The following is a 21,541-nucleotide window of genomic DNA, read 5'->3' on the forward strand; positions in this document are numbered from 1 at the left end:
CCCTTGCAGGTTTTTTTGTTTGTGCTAGTTTGAGGATGCAATGCATATGCCTCTGGTTCATGCTCTGGTGCATGTGTTGTTGAGTCTCCACGTTTGTATAACATACCTTTATATTTGATGGATTTAAAGTTCAACTTGTGTGTTGGTTTAAGTGTCTCTTACATAACATGCAAAACTATCTTTTAATTCAAATATTTACATTAGAAAACACTTTCCTGGATATTAAATCTTGTTTACCATAACCACACCCACTCTGCCGTGATTAGTCAAGCATCAATGTTTGTCACTGCGTGTCATCAATCACGGAAGTCTCCACCTCCAATTAACTTTTTGTATAAACAAAGTGGGGCGTGATTACAGCTTCACTTCCACTTCCGGCAGCGCCTGTGATCGGCAGCACCTGAAGTCGGCTCCTGCTATTGAGTGGTAAAAAAGTTGTTTACACAACTATTTATGCTAATATTATGTTAATCTCTCAAAGGATATGTCTCAAGCCTTACCAATCTATGATCGTGACTCACTGTTTAAAATCAGAAAGTTAATGGAGGACTTTTACACATGGGAAAGTTATGATCAAGCGTTTCCTCCTCCGTATGTCATCGACACAGACTCTCCGGATACTGGTGGAGTTCTGCAAGAGATCGAGAAGAGGTTCCCTTTCCGATGTCCAAGTCGAGAGAAGACACGCTGCAGCTCAACTGGACTCCTTCCAGGCTCTTGCTCCTAAGCGTTGGAACGATCTTCCTCTCCCTTGTGCATCTGACTCATTCAAGAAACAACTTAAGACATGCTTATTTGTGCAGGCTTTTCCCTGGTTTTCTGGAACTCTTATGTGTCTGGATCTTTCAAGTATATATTTTAACTGAATATTGTTTTTGAATGGTAAAGCGCTATGTGACCTTGGTCTAGAAAGGCGCTCTACAAATAACGTTTTCTTAATTACTTACTTTCAAAACATCTTCATGATGAGGTACTTACTGCATCTTCGAGAGGAAGACTTCAACATTGCATAAACTACATTGTTAACAAAAGAAGCTACTGTCAATCAAGTCTGATTAGTTAAACAGGTTTATTATCATGCAGAGTGGATCAATCCTTTAGGGTTCTACAAATACCCACTTTCTGGTCCCACAATACACACAACAATACAATACAAACATGTCTGTTTTGATAAAGAGAGAAAGTAAAATACTCAGACATCAATAATATAAAAAAGGTTTCTTCTCAAATAATGTCAATTTTCAAGACGTAAAAAAGTGTCACCTTTCATTTTTGACAATACATCCACACTTCCTCCTCCAGAGGGAGGAATAGGAACTTTCATGTTGATTTTACTGTGAAGGAAAAGAAACATATCTGTTCAGAGAGCAACATTGAGATACTGGATCTCTATGGTAGGCCAGAGGCAGAGGTGTGGCAGTTTGGGTGAAAAATGTTGCGTTCTGTAACCAGTATAATGGCTTAGGTCAGCTGTTAAATTGTTGCCGTGAGTTGACTGTAAGTGTGGCTGTACGTGCTGCACCTGATGGTAGCTGAATACAGAGCTAGGTGAGTGCAATAAAAGAAAGTAGCAGCAGCAAACCATTCATTTGGCTGAGGAAAAAAAGAACAACAGCAGCAGAAAACAAAGACACAGAAAGAAACCATTGAAACACAACTGTAAAACACTCCACTGTCTTTGATATTCACCCACATAGCGACAGGAGGTGCAGCTGCCCATCCTTTTTTTCCCACTTGTTATCAAAACATATGAGAAAAATTGTAGGAAAGCCCTGAGCTAAAGTAAAGTCATCACATGTATTTAACCACATATACAGTAATTCTCTCACTGAGTGGATGTTCTTGTGGTTGCTGGTGTGGGAAAGGAATGTGATGGTACGATCTTTTGTTATGGCATTTTGTTATGACTAATTGCTGCCAAATGGTCGAACCAGCTGATCCAGGTACCTCACCTACAGACCTGGCTGGAAACAGCTGACAAACTTTTAACCGCTCTTTTTAGTATTGATACAAATGGACTTTGGCGGGAAAGGTGTCTCAGCACATTTTCTGTGCGTACAATCCCTTAGTACATAAGGCCCCTGATTTCTGTACACTTGAATCCTATAAACACCATAAGGCAGAAGCTGGTCCAGCCTACGGACAAAACACTGAGGCACAAACAGAGAAATGTGGTGTATTCCATCCAGTGCAGCAGTGAGGAATGTCCAGACCTGTACATTAGGGATACAAAACAAGCCTAAGACTCAACACAGGAGAGCAACCCCTTAGGCAGGGATAAGGCTGTCCATCTGCACTTAAAGGTCAAGGGCACCCTTTTGAAGACAGCAACGTACAGGTGATGGCCAGAGAGTAAAGTGAACTATTTCCTGTTTAATGGGTAATAGATTGTATTGTCTTGTATTCATCTCTCCCTCATTATGAGTAAACCGTTGTGACTTTAGATCAAATCTGATGTCTCTTCTTTTGCAAGTCAGATTCCTAACCTGAAATTTTCGACATTGTTTCCACACCCCTCCCTAGTGTTCTCTGTTCCTGTACATAGCAGGATATAAACTAGCTTCCAATCTCTAGCTCAGTTGGAATCAAAAAACGTTTCTCGTCCAAACGTGAAGGTTAATTGTCCCAACGTTAACGTAAGTCATCCTAACGTTCAGGTTAGTCGTCCTAATGTAGACAAAAGAACACCGCAGCGACGCACAAGGTATTCATCAATGAATTTATTGGTTGAAGTTGGGGTGAGATTTCACATTGCATGGCAACCAACTTCATGAGATTACTGTCAATCAAGTTGGATTAGTTAGTTTAACATGTTTATTGTCATGCAGTGTGGATCATACCTCTAAGGTTCTACAAATACCCACATAAAGTTTTACCTTGAAACCTGAACAGTTTCATTACAACACTGTCAAAAGATAGTGAACAATCAGAGTTTAATCACACTCAATATGCACATAAACATGAATCAAATATTCTCAGTGAGACAAATGTAATAAAAAAGTTTGAATCAAATAAGTAATTTAGCCGTTTCTTTGAGGGCAAATGTAGGACAAGAGGACATCGATCATATTCTTGATGATCGGAGGTTTGGGATGAACATCATGAGGAAAAGAGTGAGCCAAAACCATCTCCCAGGCATCCACCCAACGCACGTTAACACCTTTGAATATCGCCCTGAGGTACTTGTCTCGCTCATATGCGTAAAAGTCGCTGGTAGTCCATACGACATTTGGCGTTAAATTTCTGAGGGTGGCTGTCTTAATAATAACCAGAGTCTCTGGAGCTCTTTTCTGGAGTCTGATCACAGCGCTACGGATGCTCTGGAGTCTTCGGATGTAATACTCATTGGGATATGAGGCTACGTGAGCACAAATACCAAAAATCACAACTGTTGTTGATCCTCCAATCAGGGTGTCCAGTTCGTTGGCGACATAGCGAAGCCCAGCAGCAGGGAATGAGGAGGCGTGCACAGAAAGGCCATGAGACCGGAACTTCACCATCATTTTTTTGCTCCAATCAATCACCTTAAAATAGCCAAGCTGTCCATAAGGGAAAATTTCTTCCTTGGCACCTACAAAAAAGGAGATGATAAAGTCATTGACAGTGTTATATTCCCAAACACAAAGACATACAGACATTATTGAGAAATGGTATCGTGATCTTTACCTGGCAACATTTGCTTTGTGAATTGATACAACTGCCTGACAGTGGAGTCTCCGTAGAAGTACAGCATTTTGTTCTGCAGACATTCACCGATGGATGTGGAAGACTTGAAATGCTGAATTGGGGCGCCGGTCAATGTTTGCCACACACCCTTTAAGTAGTAACCAGGCTGGCTTAACTCTTGATTGCTATTCACTCCTTTTTTGATAAAGAGAGAAAGTAAAATACTCAGACATCAATAATATAAAAAAGGTTTCTTCTCAAATAATGTCAATTTTCAAGACGTAAAAAAGCGTCACCTTTCATTTTTGACAATACATCCACACTTCCTCCTCCAGAGGGAGGAATAGGAACTTTCATGTTGATTTTACTGTGAAGGAAAAGAAACATATCTGTTCAGAGAGCAACATTGAGATACTGGATCTCTATGGTAGGCCAGAGGCAGAGGTGTGGCAGTTTGGGTGAAAAATGTTGCGTTCTGTAACCAGTATAATGGCTTAGGTCAGCTGTTAAATTGTTGCCGTGAGTTGACTGTAAGTGTGGCTGTACGTGCTGCACCTGATGGTAGCTGACTACAGAGCTAGGTGAGTGCAATAAAAGAAAGTAGCAGCAGCAAACCATTCATTTGGCTGAGGAAAAAAAGAACAACAGCAGCAGAAAACAAAGACACAGAAGGAAACCATTGAAACACAACTGTAAAACACTCCACTGTCTTTGATATTCACCCACATAGCGACAGGAGGTGCAGCTGCCCATCCTTTTTTTCCCACTTGTTATCAAAACATATGAGAAAAATTGTAGGAAAGCCCTGAGCTAAAGTAAAGTCATCACATGTATTTAACCACATATACAGTAATTCTCTCACTGAGTGGATGTTCTTGTGGTTGCTGGTGTGGGAAAGGAATGTGATGGTACGATCTTTTGTTTTGGCATTTTGTTATGACTAATTGCTGCCAAATGGTCGAACCAGCTGATCCAGGTACCTCACCTACAGACCTGGCTGGAAACAGCTGACAAACTTTTAACCGCTCTTTTTAGTATTGATACAAATGGACTTTGACGGGAAAGGTGTCTCAGCACATTTTCTGTGCGTACAACCCCTTAGTACATAAGGCCCCTGATTTCTGTACACTTGAATCCTATAAACACCATAAGGCAGAAGCTGGTCCAGCCTACGGACAAAACACTGAGGCACAAACAGAGAAATGTGGTGTATTCCATCCAGTGCAGCAGTGAGGAATGTCCAGACCTGTACATTAGGGATACAAAACAAGCCTAAGACTCAACACAGGAGAGAAACCCCTTAGGCAGGGATAAGGCTGTCCATCTGCACTTAAAGGTCAAGGGCACCCTTTTGAAGACAGCAACGTACAGGTGATGGCCAGAGAGTAAAGTGAACTATTTCCTGTTTAATGGGTAATAGACTGTATTGTCTTGTATTCATCTCTCCCTCATTATGAGTAAATCGTTGTGACTTTAGATCAAATCTGATGTCTCTTCTTTTGCAAGTCAGATTCCTAACCTGAAATTTTCGACATTGTTTCCACACCCCTCCCTAGTGTTCTCTGTTCCTGTACATAGCAGGATATAAACTAGCTTCCAATCTCCAGCTCAGTTGGAATCAAAAAACGTTTCTCGTCCAAACGTGAAGGTTAATTGTCCCAACGTTAACGTAAGTCATCCTAACGTTCAGGTTAGTCGTCCTAATGTAGACAAAAGAACACCGCAGCGACGCACAAGGTATTCATCAATGAATTTATTGGTTGAAGTTGGGGTGAGATTTCACATTGCATGGCAACCAACTTCATGAGATTACTGTCAATCAAGTTGGATTAGTTAGTTTAACATGTTTATTGTCATGCAGTGTGGATCATACCTCTAAGGTTCTACAAATACCCACATAAAGTTTTACCTTGAAACCTGAACAGTTTCATTACAACACTGTCAAAAGATAGTGAACAATCAGAGTTTAATCACACTCAATATGCACATAAACATGAATCAAATATTCTCAGTGAGACGAATGTAATAAAAAAGTTTGAATCAAATAAGTAATTTAGCCGTTTCTTTGAGGGCAAATGTAGGACAAGAGGACATCGATCATATTCTTGATGATCGGAGGTTTGGGATGAACATCATGAGGAAAAGAGTGAGCCAAAACCATCTCCCAGGCATCCACCCAACGCACGTTAACACCTTTGAATATCGCCCTGAGGTACTTGTCTCGCTCATATGCGTAAAAGTCGCTGGTAGTCCATACGACATTTGGCGTTAAATTTCTGAGGGTGGCTGTCTTAATAATAACCAGAGTCTCTGGAGCTCTTTTCTGGAGTCTGATCACAGCGCTACGGATGCTCTGGAGTCTTCGGATGTAATACTCATTGGGATATGAGGCTACGTGAGCACAAATACCAAAAATCACAACTGTTGTTGATCCTCCAATCAGGGTGTCCAGTTCGTTGGCGACATAGCGAAGCCCAGCAGCAGGGAATGAGGAGGCGTGCACAGAAAGGCCATGAGACCGGAACTTCACCATAATTTTTTTGCTCCAATCAATCACCTTAAAATAGCCAAGCTGTCCATAAGGGAAAATTTCTTCCTTGGCACCTACAAAAAAGGAGATGATAAAGTCATTGACAGTGTTATATTCCCAAACACAAAGACATACAGACATTATTGAGAAATGGTATTGTGATCTTTACCTGGCAACATTTGCTTTGTGAATTGATACAACTGCCTGACAGTGGAGTCTCCGTAGAAGTACAGCATTTTGTTCTGCAGACATTCACCGATGGATGTGGAAGACTTGAAATGCTGAATTGGGGCGCCGGTCAATGTTTGCCACACACCGTTGAAGTAGTAACCAGGCTGGCTTAACTCTTGATTGCTATTCACTCCTTTTTTGATAAAGAGAGAAAGTAAAATACTCAGACATCAATAATATAAAAAAGGTTTCTTCTCAAATAATGTCAATTTTCAAGACGTAAAAAAGCGTCACCTTTCATTTTTGACAATACATCCACACTTCCTCCTCCAGAGGGAGGAATAGGAACTTTCATGTTGATTTTACTGTGAAGGAAAAGAAACATATCTGTTCAGAGAGCAACATTGAGATACTGGATCTCTATGGTAGGCCAGAGGCAGAGGTGTGGCAGTTTGGGTGAAAAATGTTGCGTTCTGTAACCAGTATAATGGCTTAGGTCAGCTGTTAAATTGTTGCCGTGAGTTGACTGTAAGTGTGGCTGTACGTGCTGCACCTGATGGTAGCTGACTACAGAGCTAGGTGAGTGCAATAAAAGAAAGTAGCAGCAGCAAACCATTCATTTGGCTGAGGAAAAAAAGAACAACAGCAGCAGAAAACAAAGACACAGAAAGAAACCATTGAAACACAACTGTAAAACACTCCACTGTCTTTGATATTCACCCACATAGCGACAGGAGGTGCAGCTGCCCATCCTTTTTTTCCCACTTGTTATCAAAACATATGAGAAAAATTGTAGGAAAGCCCTGAGCTAAAGTAAAGTCATCACATGTATTTAACCACATATACAGTAATTCTCTCACTGAGTGGATGTTCTTGTGGTTGCTGGTGTGGGAAAGGAATGTGATGGTACGATCTTTTGTTTTGGCATTTTGTTATGACTAATTGCTGCCAAATGGTCGAACCAGCTGATCCAGGTACCTCACCTACAGACCTGGCTGGAAACAGCTGACAAACTTTTAACCGCTCTTTTTAGTATTGATACAAATGGACTTTGACGGGAAAGGTGTCTCAGCACATTTTCTGTGCGTACAACCCCTTAGTACATAAGGCCCCTGATTTCTGTACACTTGAATCCTATAAACACCATAAGGCAGAAGCTGGTCCAGCCTACGGACAAAACACTGAGGCACAAACAGAGAAATGTGGTGTATTCCATCCAGTGCAGCAGTGAGGAATGTCCAGACCTGTACATTAGGGATACAAAACAAGCCTAAGACTCAACACAGGAGAGCAACCCCTTAGGCAGGGATAAGGCTGTCCATCTGCACTTAAAGGTCAAGGGCACCCTTTTGAAGACAGCAACGTACAGGTGATGGCCAGAGAGTAAAGTGAACTATTTCCTGTTTAATGGGTAATCGATTGTATTGTCTTGTATTCATCTCTCCCTCATTATGAGTAAACCGTTGTGACTTTAGATCAAATCTGATGTCTCTTCTTTTGCAAGTCAGATTCCTAACCTGAAATTTTCGACATTGTTTCCACACCCCTCCCTAGTGTTCTCTGTTCCTGTACATAGCAGGATATAAACTAGCTTCCAATCTCCAGCTCAGTTGGAATCAAAAAACGTTTCTCGTCCAAACGTGAAGGTTAATTGTCCCAACGTTAACGTAAGTCATCCTAACGTTCAGGTTAGTCGTCCTAATGTAGACAAAAGAACACCGCAGCGACGCACAAGGTATTCATCAATGAATTTATTGGTTGAAGTTGGGTTGAGATTTCACATTGCATGGCAACCAACTTCATGAGATTACTGTCAATCAAGTTGGATTAGTTAGTTTAACATGTTTATTGTCATGCAGTGTGGATCATACCTCTAAGGTTCTACAAATACCCACATAAAGTTTTACCTTGAAACCTGAACAGTTTCATTACAACACTGTCAAAAGATAGTGAACAATCAGAGTTTAATCACACTCAATATGCACATAAACATGAATCAAATATTCTCAGTGAGACAAATGTAATAAAAAAGTTTGAATCAAATAAGTAATTTAGCCGTTTCTTTGAGGGCAAATGTAGGACAAGAGGACATCGATCATATTCTTGATGATCGGAGGTTTGGGATGAACATCATGAGGAAAAGAGTGAGCCAAAACCATCTCCCAGGCATCCACCCAACGCACGTTAACACCTTTGAATATCGCCCTGAGGTACTTGTCTCGCTCATATGCGTAAAAGTCGCTGGTAGTCCATACGACATTTGGCGTTAAATTTCTGAGGGTGGCTGTCTTAATAATAACCAGAGTCTCTGGAGCTCTTTTCTGGAGTCTGATCACAGCGCTACGGATGCTCTGGAGTCTTCGGATGTAATACTCATTGGGATATGAGGCTACGTGAGCACAAATACCAAAAATCACAACTGTTGTTGATCCTCCAATCAGGGTGTCCAGTTCGTTGGCGACATAGCGAAGCCCAGCAGCAGGGAATGAGGAGGCGTGCACAGAAAGGCCATGAGACCGGAACTTCACCATAATTTTTTTGCTCCAATCAATCACCTTAAAATAGCCAAGCTGTCCATAAGGGAAAATTTCTTCCTTGGCACCTACAAAAAGGAGATGATAAAGTCATTGACAGTGTTATATTCCCAAACACAAAGACATACAGACATTATTGAGAAATGGTATTGTGATCTTTACCTGGCAACATTTGCTTTGTGAATTGATACAACTGCCTGACAGTGGAGTCTCCGTAGAAGTACAGCATTTTGTTCTGCAGACATTCACCGATGGATGTGGAAGACTTGAAATGCTGAATTGGGGCGCCGGTCAATGTTTGCCACACACCGTTGAAGTAGTAACCAGGCTTGCTAAACTCTTGACTGCTATTCACTCCTTTTTTGACAAAGAGAGAAAGTAAAATACTCAGACCACAGTAATATAAAAAAGGTTTCTTTTCAAAAAATGTCAATTTTCAAGACATGTAAAAGTGTCACCTTTCATTTTTGGAAAGACATCCACACTTGCTATTCCAGAGGGAGGAATAGGAACTTTCATGTTGATTTTCCTGTGAAGGAAAATAAACATTTCTGTTCAGAGAGCAAAGTTGAGATGCTGGATCTCTATGGTAGGCCAGAGGCAGAGGTGTGGCAGTTTGGGTTAAGCAGTTAGGAAAGAAGAAAACATAACCAGCCAAACTGTGTTGCATTAATTATTGGCCAAAAATAAAAGGTAAAAAGTCACATTCCATAACCGATATTTAGGCTTAGCTTTCCAGTTGTCAAATTGTTGTGGTGATCTGCCTAGAGTTGTGGATGAAACAGAAAGTAACCATTGAATAAACGCATGGGAAAAGTACTGAAACCAAAGAGTTTAATGTGGGCTTTCTGGCTGAGTGGAGGAGGACTTGTTAGAATTGTGCTGAGCCATTATTTATGTGGCTAAAAACAATTCTGCCAGAGTTAGTATTATTATTATTATATTACGGAATAATTATTATTTTAAAGAAATTAGTTTGTTTTTTTTAAATAGTTTTCGTATTGTCGTTGAATGCAAATAGCTTAAATTGAAAACTATGAAAAAATAAGCTAATTGAAAATATTTGATGTGGGACTAAATTTCTGTTAATGTAACCTTGAGTATTTTGTGTTTCATCATTGATTATGTTTATATAAAATATACATCATTTTGCTAAATCCCCACTTGAAATTAAAACAAAAAAAGAGATTAAGATAATGAACAAAATCATCTGTGTCTGATCCCTTCAACTATTCTCCACGAGTCAAGTCTAGTCTGACGTTCACGCCCTCAGGTTCTTGTTTGGTCTAAATCTTTGGAGAAAAATAATTAACGACTTGTAACACTGCAATGATATAACAGCGACCTAACAGCTACTGAAATAATTCGGACAGGCACTCAAGACTCTGTGTTGTGTTCATGTGTCTTTAAACCAGATCTGATGTATATTCTTTTTTCAAGTGAAAGCATAAAGTCATATTCCTAACCTGACACTTACCTTTGAAAAAGACTAGAATAAGGCCCAAAGCTTGCCGTGACTTTTTTCCTGGAGTGGGTCACTCTGCTGTCACAGTCCAGCTTCTTCGGCTTGTAGCAGAACCACGGTTCTTTGGTCGTGACATCAGTAAAGTCACATATGGGTTCCTTCGTCGGACGCAGACAAATGTTGCAGATAGTGACTTCAGTTTCTTTGCCCTTTTTGAACATGCTAAACGAATACATTCTGTCAGGATGTTCTTTAGTCAGTCTTCTCAGGAATGTGATCGCCTCGCTGGAATGAACTAGTGTAACCTGAGAAAGAGAAAATTATTGTTAGAACACATTGAACCTGTTTTACTTATTTTTTCCAGCCTAACCGCAATGTCTGCTCTCCCAGTCCACAGTAAAGGAAACACAGCAGAGTAAGATCCGTTGAGATGATCCTCAACTTGTCCAGTCACACCAGCATGAAGAGGTGGGTTGTGCAGTCGGGCAACTATGAAATCTCCTCCAGTCTTTTTAGGATTTCCCTGGAAGTCTTTCATTTGAATCCTAACTTTAAGTTGATCACCGACGTGCCACTGCTGCTCCCCCTCTTTTGGTAAAATAATGAAGTAACTTCCCCGGGGATTGCTTGTTTTGATTAAACTAAAACTAGCTGTTACTGGTGGAGTTTCAGGCCAAGCGGTGGATTCCAGAAGGAGGCGCTCTTCCAAAGCGTTTTCAGGTGAAATGGGCTCAAATCTGCAGAAATCCAGATTTTTGGGTGGCGCACTTGAATTTGTTTGAACAGGTTCAACTACTTTATTCTGGACCCTGATCGGCATTGGGTGCTTCTTCTGAACCTAGAGAAGAAAGATAAAGAACCATTAAGTAAAAAATATATATATTGTCAACATTATTATCTCTACAACAATAATATATCTGGATAATTGCAATGCTGCAATTTAATTGCAATTAAATGTGTTAGCGTCTATAGAATTAATAATTAAGCACTAAAAGTAGAGGCCCAGGGCTATACACTGTTGTTAAAGAGCAACTCATTTTGTTGATTTGTTGCTTTGAGGGTCTCTTGAATAGATCTTGGACTTCTATTGTACTTGCAATATTGTAATTGCTCACTGCTTTTTAAAAAAGTATTTGGGGAAAAAATACTTGATCAATTTATAATATTTAACCTGCACTGCTTTCTTTACAGCAGAGGTGTTCAACTAAATCAAGGGGCTAAAAATGTAAGCCAGGTCAACTAATTTAAATAACAAATCGTATGTTTTTGTCTTTAACAGAAAGAAGGAATGCAAAACCAGATCAATTGATATGACCTTTAATGGAAGCAAATACATTATCTATAATTTAAATCTCTGCTTGCTAGAATATGACCTCTTGAACAGCACTGTTTGAACATAATAATAAATATGGTCGAATTGATGTCTCGAAAATAATCTCACCTTGAAGTTGAAGTCCAAGTAATATGCCAGGAGAACTGTGACTAAGATGACCAAAAAAATAGCAAGGATGGAACATCTTTGAAAGCTGGATTTCCCCTCCATGATCAGACAAAAGGCATCTTCAGCGGTAAGTTTGTCAATAAAAGGATGAAATAAAGAGAGATACAGTCAAACATTAAACTGAAAAATACATTTGTTTAATCATTCATCCAAACACATTTTCAAACATTACAAATGTATACATAATCAAAGTTAAGTTGTCTCTTTTGAATGTACACATTATAAGGCACTAAAGAAATTGATGTAAATGAATGTAACTGTTTAAAATTAACTCTTTTAAAGATGCTTCTTTCTGACACATCAACTTGTGTATACGCATACCAATATACTCTAGGACGGTTGGAGACAAAAACAATTAAAGTAGAACAATGTACCGGTTCATGTAAAGCACATTCCACACTGACAGGCCAGCTTGTTAACCAGCTACACCGTATAATTATTAATTGCAAATAGTTATAAGAAATGGTATTGTGATCTTTACCTGGCCAACATTGCCTTCATGAATGAAAAAGAGCCGTTAATTTTCGACCAAAAGGTGTCATTGTGGTCCCACTGTCGAATGTGACAACTCTGTGGCTGAATAAAGTCTCTTCTTCATCAACCAACGGGTGAAGAAACATTACAGTGCTTTATTTTAGTATTAATAGATTGCACGAACTGTAATTAATATTTCGAAGACAAAACATATTCATAAAAGACAATACGCGTGAAAGGAGATTTGGTGATTGTAATATTTAACGAGTGAAGATTAGGTGATTTAAATGTTTTTGTTTTTTGCACGGAAATCTAATAGTTTCATGCGCGAAAAACTGTCAATCGTTCCTCTTAAACCATTTTATTTTAAATCAGTAATGAGAATATAATTATTAAATATTTCAATTCAATGTGCGTTAAAACAGTGTAATTCCCTGACTTACCGTGTTTTCCTTCGTGCTGTGGCTGCGAAAGATTGTGGATCTTCTTGGAAAACACTGGGTAATTTCTAAAGAAACTTCAATCAAGTTCTGCTTGTTTGCTCATTCCGTGGATGTGGACCCTGTCACCACCTTAGGGCGTGGTTTAGAAGTGGTGGGTAGTTATTGATAGTTATTGTGCCCGCGGCTGTATGGAAGTATATCAGAGCCATTCAAATACCGAATGGTTTAATTCACTTTGTCAAATGTTGTAACGCTACATTTGTTTTTTTAAATTTTCTTTGTTACAGAGCAATGATCTATAAATAATAATTGATCAAGAATTATATATTTAAATAAAGACCAATTGAAAGATCATCATGCATCCTTAACGTCAAAAAAGAAGGGTGACTGGATTTTTTTTTTGGTAATCTTTCAAATGTTTTCATGTATAAAACAAAAATCCATTGTGTTCTTGGATTCAATTGGAGTGCCTCACCCGGGCACCTGTCATAATAACTGAAAAATATCTGACATGTTTACTAAAGGTCAAAATTAAATATTTGCTGCCCACATCTATATACTTTAATTTGTTTACAGTAAATATGAATGAGACACGAGAAGAGTGCTCTACATAATTCTAAATAAGTTATTTGTAGGATGTATGTAAGTAAGTAAGTAATATTTGTAGAGCGCTTTTCTAGACCAGGGTCCCAAGGCGCTCAAACAATCAAAACAATACCCAATAAAAACGGTCAAGACACCACCGAGACAAACACAGGAGTCTCAGAGAATCAAGGAAAACCCTGAAGTAAGTGTCATTAAAGAGGAATGTTGATATCCTTGCAATTGTTTTGCTCTCACAATTGTAGATCCAACTCCAGAAGAGTCCGTGCCTCACCAGCCATGAACCTCACAGAAGATGACTGTAAAGTTCCCACTCGTGTGCCCCAACATTATAATTAATGACACAGGATCGAAAGTTCAACATCACACAATGGGTTTAAAATGTAATAAAATATTTGATGGTCTGACGTTTCTTCACTCGAATTAAGGGAACTTAGTTTAAATGTTTCGGAAAAATGTTTAACCGTTGTGTTATCTCGAAGGCAAACGCAAGGGATACAACAAACAAATTTGTTTGTTTTTTACCCTCTGATAATCGTTGAATGATCTGAATGATCTGCTATTTAGGGGCCATCTATATCAGACATGGGGGAGGGCACCCCGGGGGGCCAAACCTGGCCCTTTGGCTGTATTTATGCAGCCCACATGAGGCCTCCTCCTGAAGTAATGTCTCGATAGCTAACTAACATATTTTTAATATTCATTTCAACATATAATAACACCATAATATGTATTTGTGCTGCTCTATTTCCCCCCATCTTTGTCACTGTGCTACTTGCAGTAATTTGAAAGTAATATTTAGAGAAATGTGATATTTTACATGTATCATATTTTATATTATATATATATATCATGTTTTATAATAATAATACAACATTGTATTTGTATAATTAAGTCTAGTTGTAGAATGGAGTGGAATAAAGAGAAATATTTGCTCTTTAATATGAGCTTTTGCTACTTTTAATATTGGCTTGACGACTCTAAAAACAGTAACAGTATATAATGTACCCCATGGCAAAAATGTAAATAGCTGGGTCTCATCTAGATCTTTCTATTTGTTTCAGATTTCATAAATGTAAAACATGCTATGCTTGTTATATCCAGCAGGTGTCAGTGCTGTGGGAAAAAAAAAGTGTAACTGGGCCTTTATTACAAAGAAGAAGAAACAAAACACAAATCTGTTTGTTTTAGCGCTTTAAATGTAACTTATGCGTCGCGTTTGTGTTAGTTTATAATTGAAATTGCATTTAATATAGTATATATAATAATTACTGGGTCATATATATGACTATTTTTCTTTCAATTCTTCTTATTTTAATCGAACGCTCGCGTAGGCTACATGCTAAAAACAAAGTGCTGACACCTAAAATATAAAAGAAAGAAAGAAAGAAAAAACACTAAAGATGTGCGAGGACGTTTTCTGCAAATTAAATAAAGGTTTGTGATGTTTCCTGTTAACAAGATTGCTTGGATGCGAAATGTCTTCATGAAGAATATGTTTGGTTTTTGTTAGTTATTAAAGTTGGTTCCTAAAGTTTTCTCATACTCTAATTAAAAAAAAAGTATTTCGTGTTTTAACTTGACACTTGTCGGTGTAAGGGATTTATAATAGTGATAGCAACACAAAGAAAAAACAAAAGCACAACATTTTTTTTTCGTGACAGTTGCTGCTTGAATTGTATGCATTTGTATTCCATTCATTAAGTTGTTGTTTCTGGGAATTCTGAAATGTTCATTAAATTAATAGGATTAATACTTAAAATAATTATAATTATATAGAATATTAATTATTGGTCATATATTTTACATTATGGAGATTATATTCGTTGGGGGGCGAATTCAAATTAGATGACATATGATCTAATATAGCTGATGTTCTATCGGTTTTCTAGGAAAAACATTGTCGCTGGCCTCACTCAGCCTGCTGGTCCCTCCATTACAGCTTCAAACTGCCTCCATGTGGCAGGTGCTGAAGAACGGTGACGCCATGAACTACTGGAAAGTGGCAGAGTTTCTTTGTACCGCAGTGGACATGGTACCTGAGCTTCTCATGGATAAACACAAAATGCAACTGGACCTTGGATTAAGAGCGAGGGTGGGTTGCAGAGTCACATTCTACTTCGATTTAACATTCATTCAAAGTTAATTTTCATACACATTTGCAGACTATTCCCTTTTCTAATCAGTGCAACTTGTATTTTCTTGTATCTTCTCATCAGTTCATTCTTCAGTTGTGCCGAAGTGAACCCCTTTTGGATTCTGCATACATTCTGTCCCACCTGGATTATATAAGAGAACCTTTCTGTTTGGTGAGTTTTTGGTCATTTTAAAGAATACAGTGGCAACAAGCTATGATAGAACTTTTTATATTTGGAACCATAATGGTTGGTTCCTTATCATCATTTTAAAAACAATTAAATCCAAGTAATTCCCAATGATATTAGTACGTTATTATATGACTGTGTAAGCGAGGTTGGAATTATGGCCTATGTGGCCACTCATACATTTTGAACTCCCTCAACAACTAGAAGAAGGGAATATTTTAAATACATTTCCTTTAAAACGGTGCAGGTGTTCATCTTTGTAATCTGTATGTTTGCCAGTGCGTACTTAGTTTATATTCTACATTTAAGGATAAAGACAAAGAAGACACAGAAGCAAGAGTTCAGTTTGTGAAGTTGATCCAAAACCTGCTCACACGTTCTGATTATCGAGAAGACTTTTTCATGGTAAGCTCTTTTTTTGTAATCTTCCTTAAAAAAAACATTTTTGAAATTAATCAATTAATTGTATTGTGTTCTTTTTTTTAAGAACACCTTTCCTGCCCAGTATGGACCAGTGTATGACAGTGATTTACAAACTCTTTTTTCTGAGTTTCTATGTCGTCTGACTGAACTACTGCCGGTTCCTGACCTACAGTTGGTGAGTCGTTGCATCGTGTGTACTGTATCTCCGCCAGCCATTCTTCATCTTTATCTGGATTTCTTATTGAATTTGATTCTATTCATCTAATTTCCTTTTTTAAATACGCACACCTTAGTTCACAAAAGCTGCTTCATATTAATGGTTCAGATTTTGAACCCATGTTCGTCATGATTTTCAAGAGCCATGTCATGGAGTCCAAGAAGTTTTTATTTCTCACTGAGTGAGGTGTAGGAGCTCCCATGACACCTTCAAATAGAGTATATGACAGACAAGTCTATGTTTTGATTCCAGTTTGCACATTAGAGAGATTTGAACAGGTTTCCGTCCCTTCTTCTGGTCTGTGTGTTTTTATTAATTTAATATTTTATCCACAGACAGTTTCATGGCTTGAAGATGAAGCTGATGCTGCGTCCATGCCTTCTGCCTCGGACTATTCAAATTTTAAGACATTGCTTCAGCACCACAAATGTCTCGCTGAACTAAAGCAACCCGGTGAGATTTATTTTCATTTAAATCAGGGTTTTTTTGCAGGTTGTCCACACTTTGTTTTTAAACTGTTAATATTAATCAAAGACAACACAAGTGATAGCAATTTTTTCCAAAAGGGAGGAAAAATTCAAACCTAGATGGCCCTGTTTTGGAAAAGTGATTGCCACCCCTGATAAAACATAACTTAACTGTGCTTTATTAACACCCAAGTTCTTTTTCACGATATTGCAAAATGTGAGCTACATTTCTTACCTACTGAGTAAGCGAATATTCCAGAATTTTAGTTCATTTTGCCAATTGTAAGGAGGCGTAAAGGGAGCAGAAAACACCCTGTAATGCCAAATCTGTCCAATTAAAAGGTGTTGATTATATTTAATAAATATTGAATTTAGATGATTTTCATAATTTTAAATATTTCAGATGTAATTGTAAAGCCTGTAATGCAGCTAAGGTTTAAATATTAACAATCAATTCCTCCCAGGAAAGATTGCAGAAGAGCTGTCAATGGTTAAACAAAATCTAAATTAGTATTTTGACTTTGACTGGATAGTTTGGTTGAAACAAAAGTAAAGAAACGGAAGTTGAGATGAATAATATGTTCAGTTTTACCAGAGCATTTCACTGTGAGTCATGCACTGAGACAGACTATGTTGTTTTCAGAGTCTTGTTAAATGAGTAAGACTGTGTCTCTCATTCCTCCTCAGTTTCAGCCTTGCTTATGGGCGACAACATCCTCTCTTCCCTTTGCGCTGGTTCTGTGAGCCTCATTGGAAGAAGTGAAGGAGAATTGTTTCAACCTGAAACACAGCTGATGTTGCCACAGGACAATGAAGTTTATGTGGAGGTCGAACTGGTCACAGTCGCCGACTCAGAGATGCTGATGCAGCAAAACAACTCGAGTGGAAGCGACGAGCAAGATCCGTCCGTTGTTGTCTCGGAAGAAATAGAAGGTGACAAAGACACACAAGGAGCAGCTATGGATGTTCTGACTTCAGTTTGTCACACTAAAAAGGTCGGCAACACTCGGCAACGCGTTCCCTCTGAACGCCACGAATGCCTCGACTGTGACAAGAAGTTCAGGTTCGCCTCATCACTGACGGCACACAGGGTCATTCACACCGGCGAGCGTCCACACAGTTGTGAGGCGTGCGGTCGCTGCTTCTCCTTCAGGCAGTCTCTGGACCGACACAGGCATATGCATAAGACGGAATATGACTGCAGCATTTGCTCAGCGACCTATGATTCTCTTAGCAAGCTCACGGAGCACAAGAAAGGACACGTGGAAGTTAGTGTTTACAACCCTCTGCGGTGCCAAACGCCTCGACAACTCAACACGGAGGGAAGCGGATCAACGGGCGAGCCTGTGGCGAGGCACTGTGAGAATCCTGACTGCGTAAAGTTGCTTGACTTATCTTTGGCTGAGGCAGGTCATTCACCGCCCACAGAATTGGATTCCCAACACTCGCATGACATAAACCCACAGAACGCCGTACGGACAAGTGGACGCAAACGTAAACCAACAATGAAAGTGCAGGAGATAAACTTGCAGAAGTCCTTGCCCACTAAAAGAAGAAAGACGCTCAAAAAGGTCGACACAGCAGCAGAGAAACAACTGCACAACAGAAGGTAATCCCAAATGATTTATGTTCATTTTTAGCAGATGATAAAATGTCTGTTTCGGATAGTTTTGAACTTTCTTTTACAAACATGTCCCAAGTCAAGCTCAGTGGCCGTTTCATTAACTTCAGATAATCTTTTAATGTATTGGTTATGGCTCTCAAGTACTAAGTAAGTGTAAAATGAAAATGTAATATTGCCCCTGTAAATTCAAATGTCAAAGAAAGATGAAAAGGCTAAAAATCATCAACCCACAGCTTTGTTTGCTTTTGTATAAAGTAAGATAGCTTTTCAATGTCTCTCAAAACCTGTTAGAAACAGTAACACGTGTAGTTGAGAAATGTTGTATCTTCCAAGTAAAGTTGAATTTTGTTCAGTATTTACTTCAAAGTTAGGAATCTGACTTAACGCTTTAAACAATGATAAGAAATGAGATTGTGCTTTAAAGACACCTTTTAATTGTATACATGGAAGAAGACCAGCATCAGGTTTACTCTTCAGTCCATTTCCTGGCACAGAGACATCTTGTCTTAACCCTCACATCCCTTTCTCTCAACAGCTGGAAATACCAGCATGGATACAACTATGATCATTTTATATGTGGTTAAGGAATTGTGATAAATATTTTATAAATATCCTTTACATCAGCATTTTTTCTTCAAATGTTTTCCCTTTTTTAATTCAAGATTTTAAGGATAAAAACGACATTCATTGTTCTTGGCTTTGTACTTCCGTACACTTATTTTAGGGCCTCTTGACAGATATTTAAAAACATATATATATACAGTATTTAAATAAATAAAACTCTATTAAAAAAAAAAAAAAAGATCTGCACTACAGTAATTCAATTGAAATACTGCCTTCTCTCTGTTTTTATTTTTATGGTGTATTTTCACGGTTGCCAAGCAACGACATTTCATTGCAGGATTTAACTGTTGTTTTTTTGTCAGTGACATTAAAAAGGAAGTCAAAGTCTATATAGTTTTGTTAGAAAGAATAGTAATTACCCGAAACAGTATGTCGTTCAAGCCTTTCAGAGGCAAAGTAGTTTATGTTCCATGGCAACAATTTATCTAAAACTTGTTAAAACCTGAAAAAACAGGAAAACAGATTTTGTATAAAAAAAAAAAAAGCTTCCCTTGCTTCATAAAGTGGGAACCTGTGTTGAAGGAGGCCAATTGATGCTAAAATGTATCCTTAAAAAATGGTTCTCAGGAATGAAAAGACCGAAAACACATGGTTTAGTTGTCATGTTAAAGACCATTTCAATAAACCACTTATGTTGTCGTTTACCTTTTGGGCCCCTCAATGTGAATAAGTTTGAAACCCTGGCTGCTACAAGGATGTTTAATGAAATTCTAAAACTGTATTCTTGCATGTTTTTCGAGCCATAAAATGTCTGTCTGCCTTCTTTTTGGTCCAGCTCGGAGCACTCGTACGGAACACCCTTTTTACCCCTGGATGGATGTAAAAGTGAGACTGACTATGGATGCCACGCCAGTGGCGAGTTTTTGGCCGCACAGCAGGAACACGATGGCACTTACGTGGGAGACGACGCGTTCTGCTCCGAGTGTGGTCGTGCTTTTAGGTGGAAGTCCGCTCTGGTTAGGCACATTAAAACCCACAACGAGAGGGAGTCGTCCATGTACAAATGTTCTCACTGCGACCTCGGCTTGAAAAATGTCAGCCTTCTCAACAAGCATCTGTTGACTCACGAGCAGGACAGAGTCCACCAGTGCGACTGTGGAAAGATCTTCGCCCATAAAGCCGCGCTCACAGCCCACCAGCGCGTCCATCTTAAAGACCGGCAACACGTCTGCCCGGAGTGCGGGAAAGGGTTCCTCTACAAGGGCGGTCTGCAGAGCCACATGAAGATCCACTCGGCCGAGATGCCCTTCGTTTGCTCCCACTGCGGGAAGCGCTTCAAAAGGGAACGCAACATGAAGAAGCACGAGCGTTTTCACACCAGGGAGAACGTGTTTTGCTGCACTCAGTGCGACAAGAGCTTCGTGTACAAGGCCACTCTGATCAGACACGAGCTGACGCACTCGGGCAAGAGGCCGTTCCTCTGCTCCAACTGTGGGAAAAGCTTCTTCTCCCACGCCGAGCTTCTGAAGCACGAGCGTTTCCACACGGGTTACAAACCTTTCCAGTGTCTCCACTGTGGGAAGACGTTCACGCAATCATGCTACCTGACCGTTCACATGCGCTACCACACCGGGGCGCGACCCTACTCGTGCACCGCCTGCGACAAGAGTTTCCTCAGCGCTTACCGTTTGAAACGACACCAGCAGACACACACTGGTGACAAGCCGTTCGTTTGTGGCGAGTGTGGTAAAAGGTTTGGGCAGTCGTACCAGCTCAAACTGCACCAGAAGACACACATGATGACGTTGAAATAAAGGATGACATCTTCCACACCAACCGCGGGCCGGTAGGCAAACTACAGGGGGGTCGTGTGTGTGCTGAACTTAAAGCTTGAGACGTTTGTCCCTTTATTAGCAGCACATTAGGGAGATTAAAGTTGTCACAGCAGTTATTAAAATAGATTAAACATGCATAAACATTACATTAGGGAATTATAAATAATTATTTATTATTACAGTGTACTAATGTATGATTTGCTTATGTTGTGTATATACTGTACTATCATTTTAAAGGACACCTGTTGTGTATTTTCTTTCTTTTCTCTTGCATATCAGAATCAGAATCTTTTATTGTCAGTGTTGTAAACACAATTAAGGATTTTCTTTTGGTCGCGTCACAGAATAAAATCATGAAATAAGATAATACAAAAAAATGTCACCCCTAGTTATATTCATTCAAAACATTGTTTTACTACATGGGAGAAGCATTGTATTTATATTAGTAAATCGAAAAATGTGTCCTTCAGGAGATTGAGATATGTTTTTTTTTTGCTCTACTATACCTGGATCCAATAAACCAATAGTGAAAAAACAACTAGTCTTTCTGGCATCTTTAAATAAAAAAAAAACATGTTTCTCTCTCCCTTGATACCAAAAAGACACCTTTCTTATTTTACAGAAAAATATATAAATGCAGCAAGGAAGTCCATAAAGTTCATCACCACAGCAGCGTCTTGAGTTTTTCTAGTACGAGTCA

The 21,541-nt window shown here is 39.0% G+C and overlaps 2 protein-coding genes across 4 annotated transcripts; one reads left to right on the plus strand and one right to left on the minus strand.

Moving 5' to 3' along the window:
* Positions 1-2,705: 2,705 nt before the first annotated feature.
* Positions 2,706-12,888, minus strand: LOC148083714 (NXPE family member 3-like). Of its 2 annotated transcripts, none has more exons than XM_087786848.1 (7): positions 12,785-12,888; positions 11,808-11,926; positions 10,737-11,204; positions 10,379-10,671; positions 6,662-6,732; positions 3,667-3,861; positions 2,706-3,571 (listed from the first exon to the last, which is right to left on the minus strand). In XM_087786848.1, exons 2-7 carry the CDS (start codon positions 11,907-11,909, stop codon positions 3,021-3,023), a joined length of 1,680 nt encoding a protein of 559 aa, XP_087642974.1. In that variant the 5' UTR covers positions 11,910-11,926; positions 12,785-12,888; the 3' UTR covers positions 2,706-3,020. The 2 variants fall into 2 exon arrangements, with proteins under 2 accessions (XP_087642974.1, XP_087642973.1); XM_087786847.1 differs by lacking the exons at positions 2,706-3,571; positions 3,667-3,861; positions 6,662-6,732 and adding exons at positions 8,104-8,969; positions 9,064-9,258; positions 9,360-9,430.
* Positions 12,889-14,629: 1,741 nt separating this feature from the next.
* On the plus strand, positions 14,630-21,379 carry LOC148083715 (uncharacterized). 2 transcript variants are annotated; one of them, XM_087786844.1, is made up of 8 exons: positions 14,630-14,824; positions 15,280-15,482; positions 15,607-15,696; positions 16,021-16,116; positions 16,199-16,309; positions 16,687-16,804; positions 17,506-18,427; positions 19,842-21,379. In XM_087786844.1, exons 1-8 carry the CDS (start codon positions 14,791-14,793, stop codon positions 20,818-20,820), a joined length of 2,553 nt encoding a protein of 850 aa, XP_087642970.1. In that variant the 5' UTR covers positions 14,630-14,790; the 3' UTR covers positions 20,821-21,379. The 2 variants fall into 2 exon arrangements, with proteins under 2 accessions (XP_087642970.1, XP_087642972.1); XM_087786846.1 differs by having other exon boundaries at positions 16,217-16,309.
* The last annotated feature ends 162 nt before the right edge of the window (positions 21,380-21,541 follow it).

Source organism: Callionymus lyra, chromosome 3 (genome assembly GCF_982586985.1).
Source record: "Callionymus lyra chromosome 3, fCalLyr1.hap1.1, whole genome shotgun sequence".
NCBI lineage: Eukaryota > Metazoa > Chordata > Actinopteri > Syngnathiformes > Callionymidae > Callionymus > Callionymus lyra.

Coding starts and splice junctions, on each gene's coding strand:
- LOC148083714 (XM_087786848.1), bottom strand. CDS start 11,909: ATGGAGGGGAAATCCAGCTTTCAAAGATGTTCCATCCTTGCTATTTTT. Junction 11,205..11,807: donor ACTTGGACTTCAACTTCAAG/GTGAGATTATTT, acceptor TTTCTTCTCTAG/GTTCAGAAGAAGCACCCAAT. Junction 3,572..3,666: donor CACAAAGCAAATGTTGCCAG/GTAAAGATCACG, acceptor CCTTTTTTGTAG/GTGCCAAGGAAGAAATTTTC.
- LOC148083715 (XM_087786844.1), top strand. CDS start 14,791: ATGTGCGAGGACGTTTTCTGCAAATTAAATAAAG. Junction 15,483..15,606: donor ACCTTGGATTAAGAGCGAGG/GTGGGTTGCAGA, acceptor TCTTCTCATCAG/TTCATTCTTCAGTTGTGCCG. Junction 16,310..16,686: donor CGGTTCCTGACCTACAGTTG/GTGAGTCGTTGC, acceptor TTTTATCCACAG/ACAGTTTCATGGCTTGAAGA.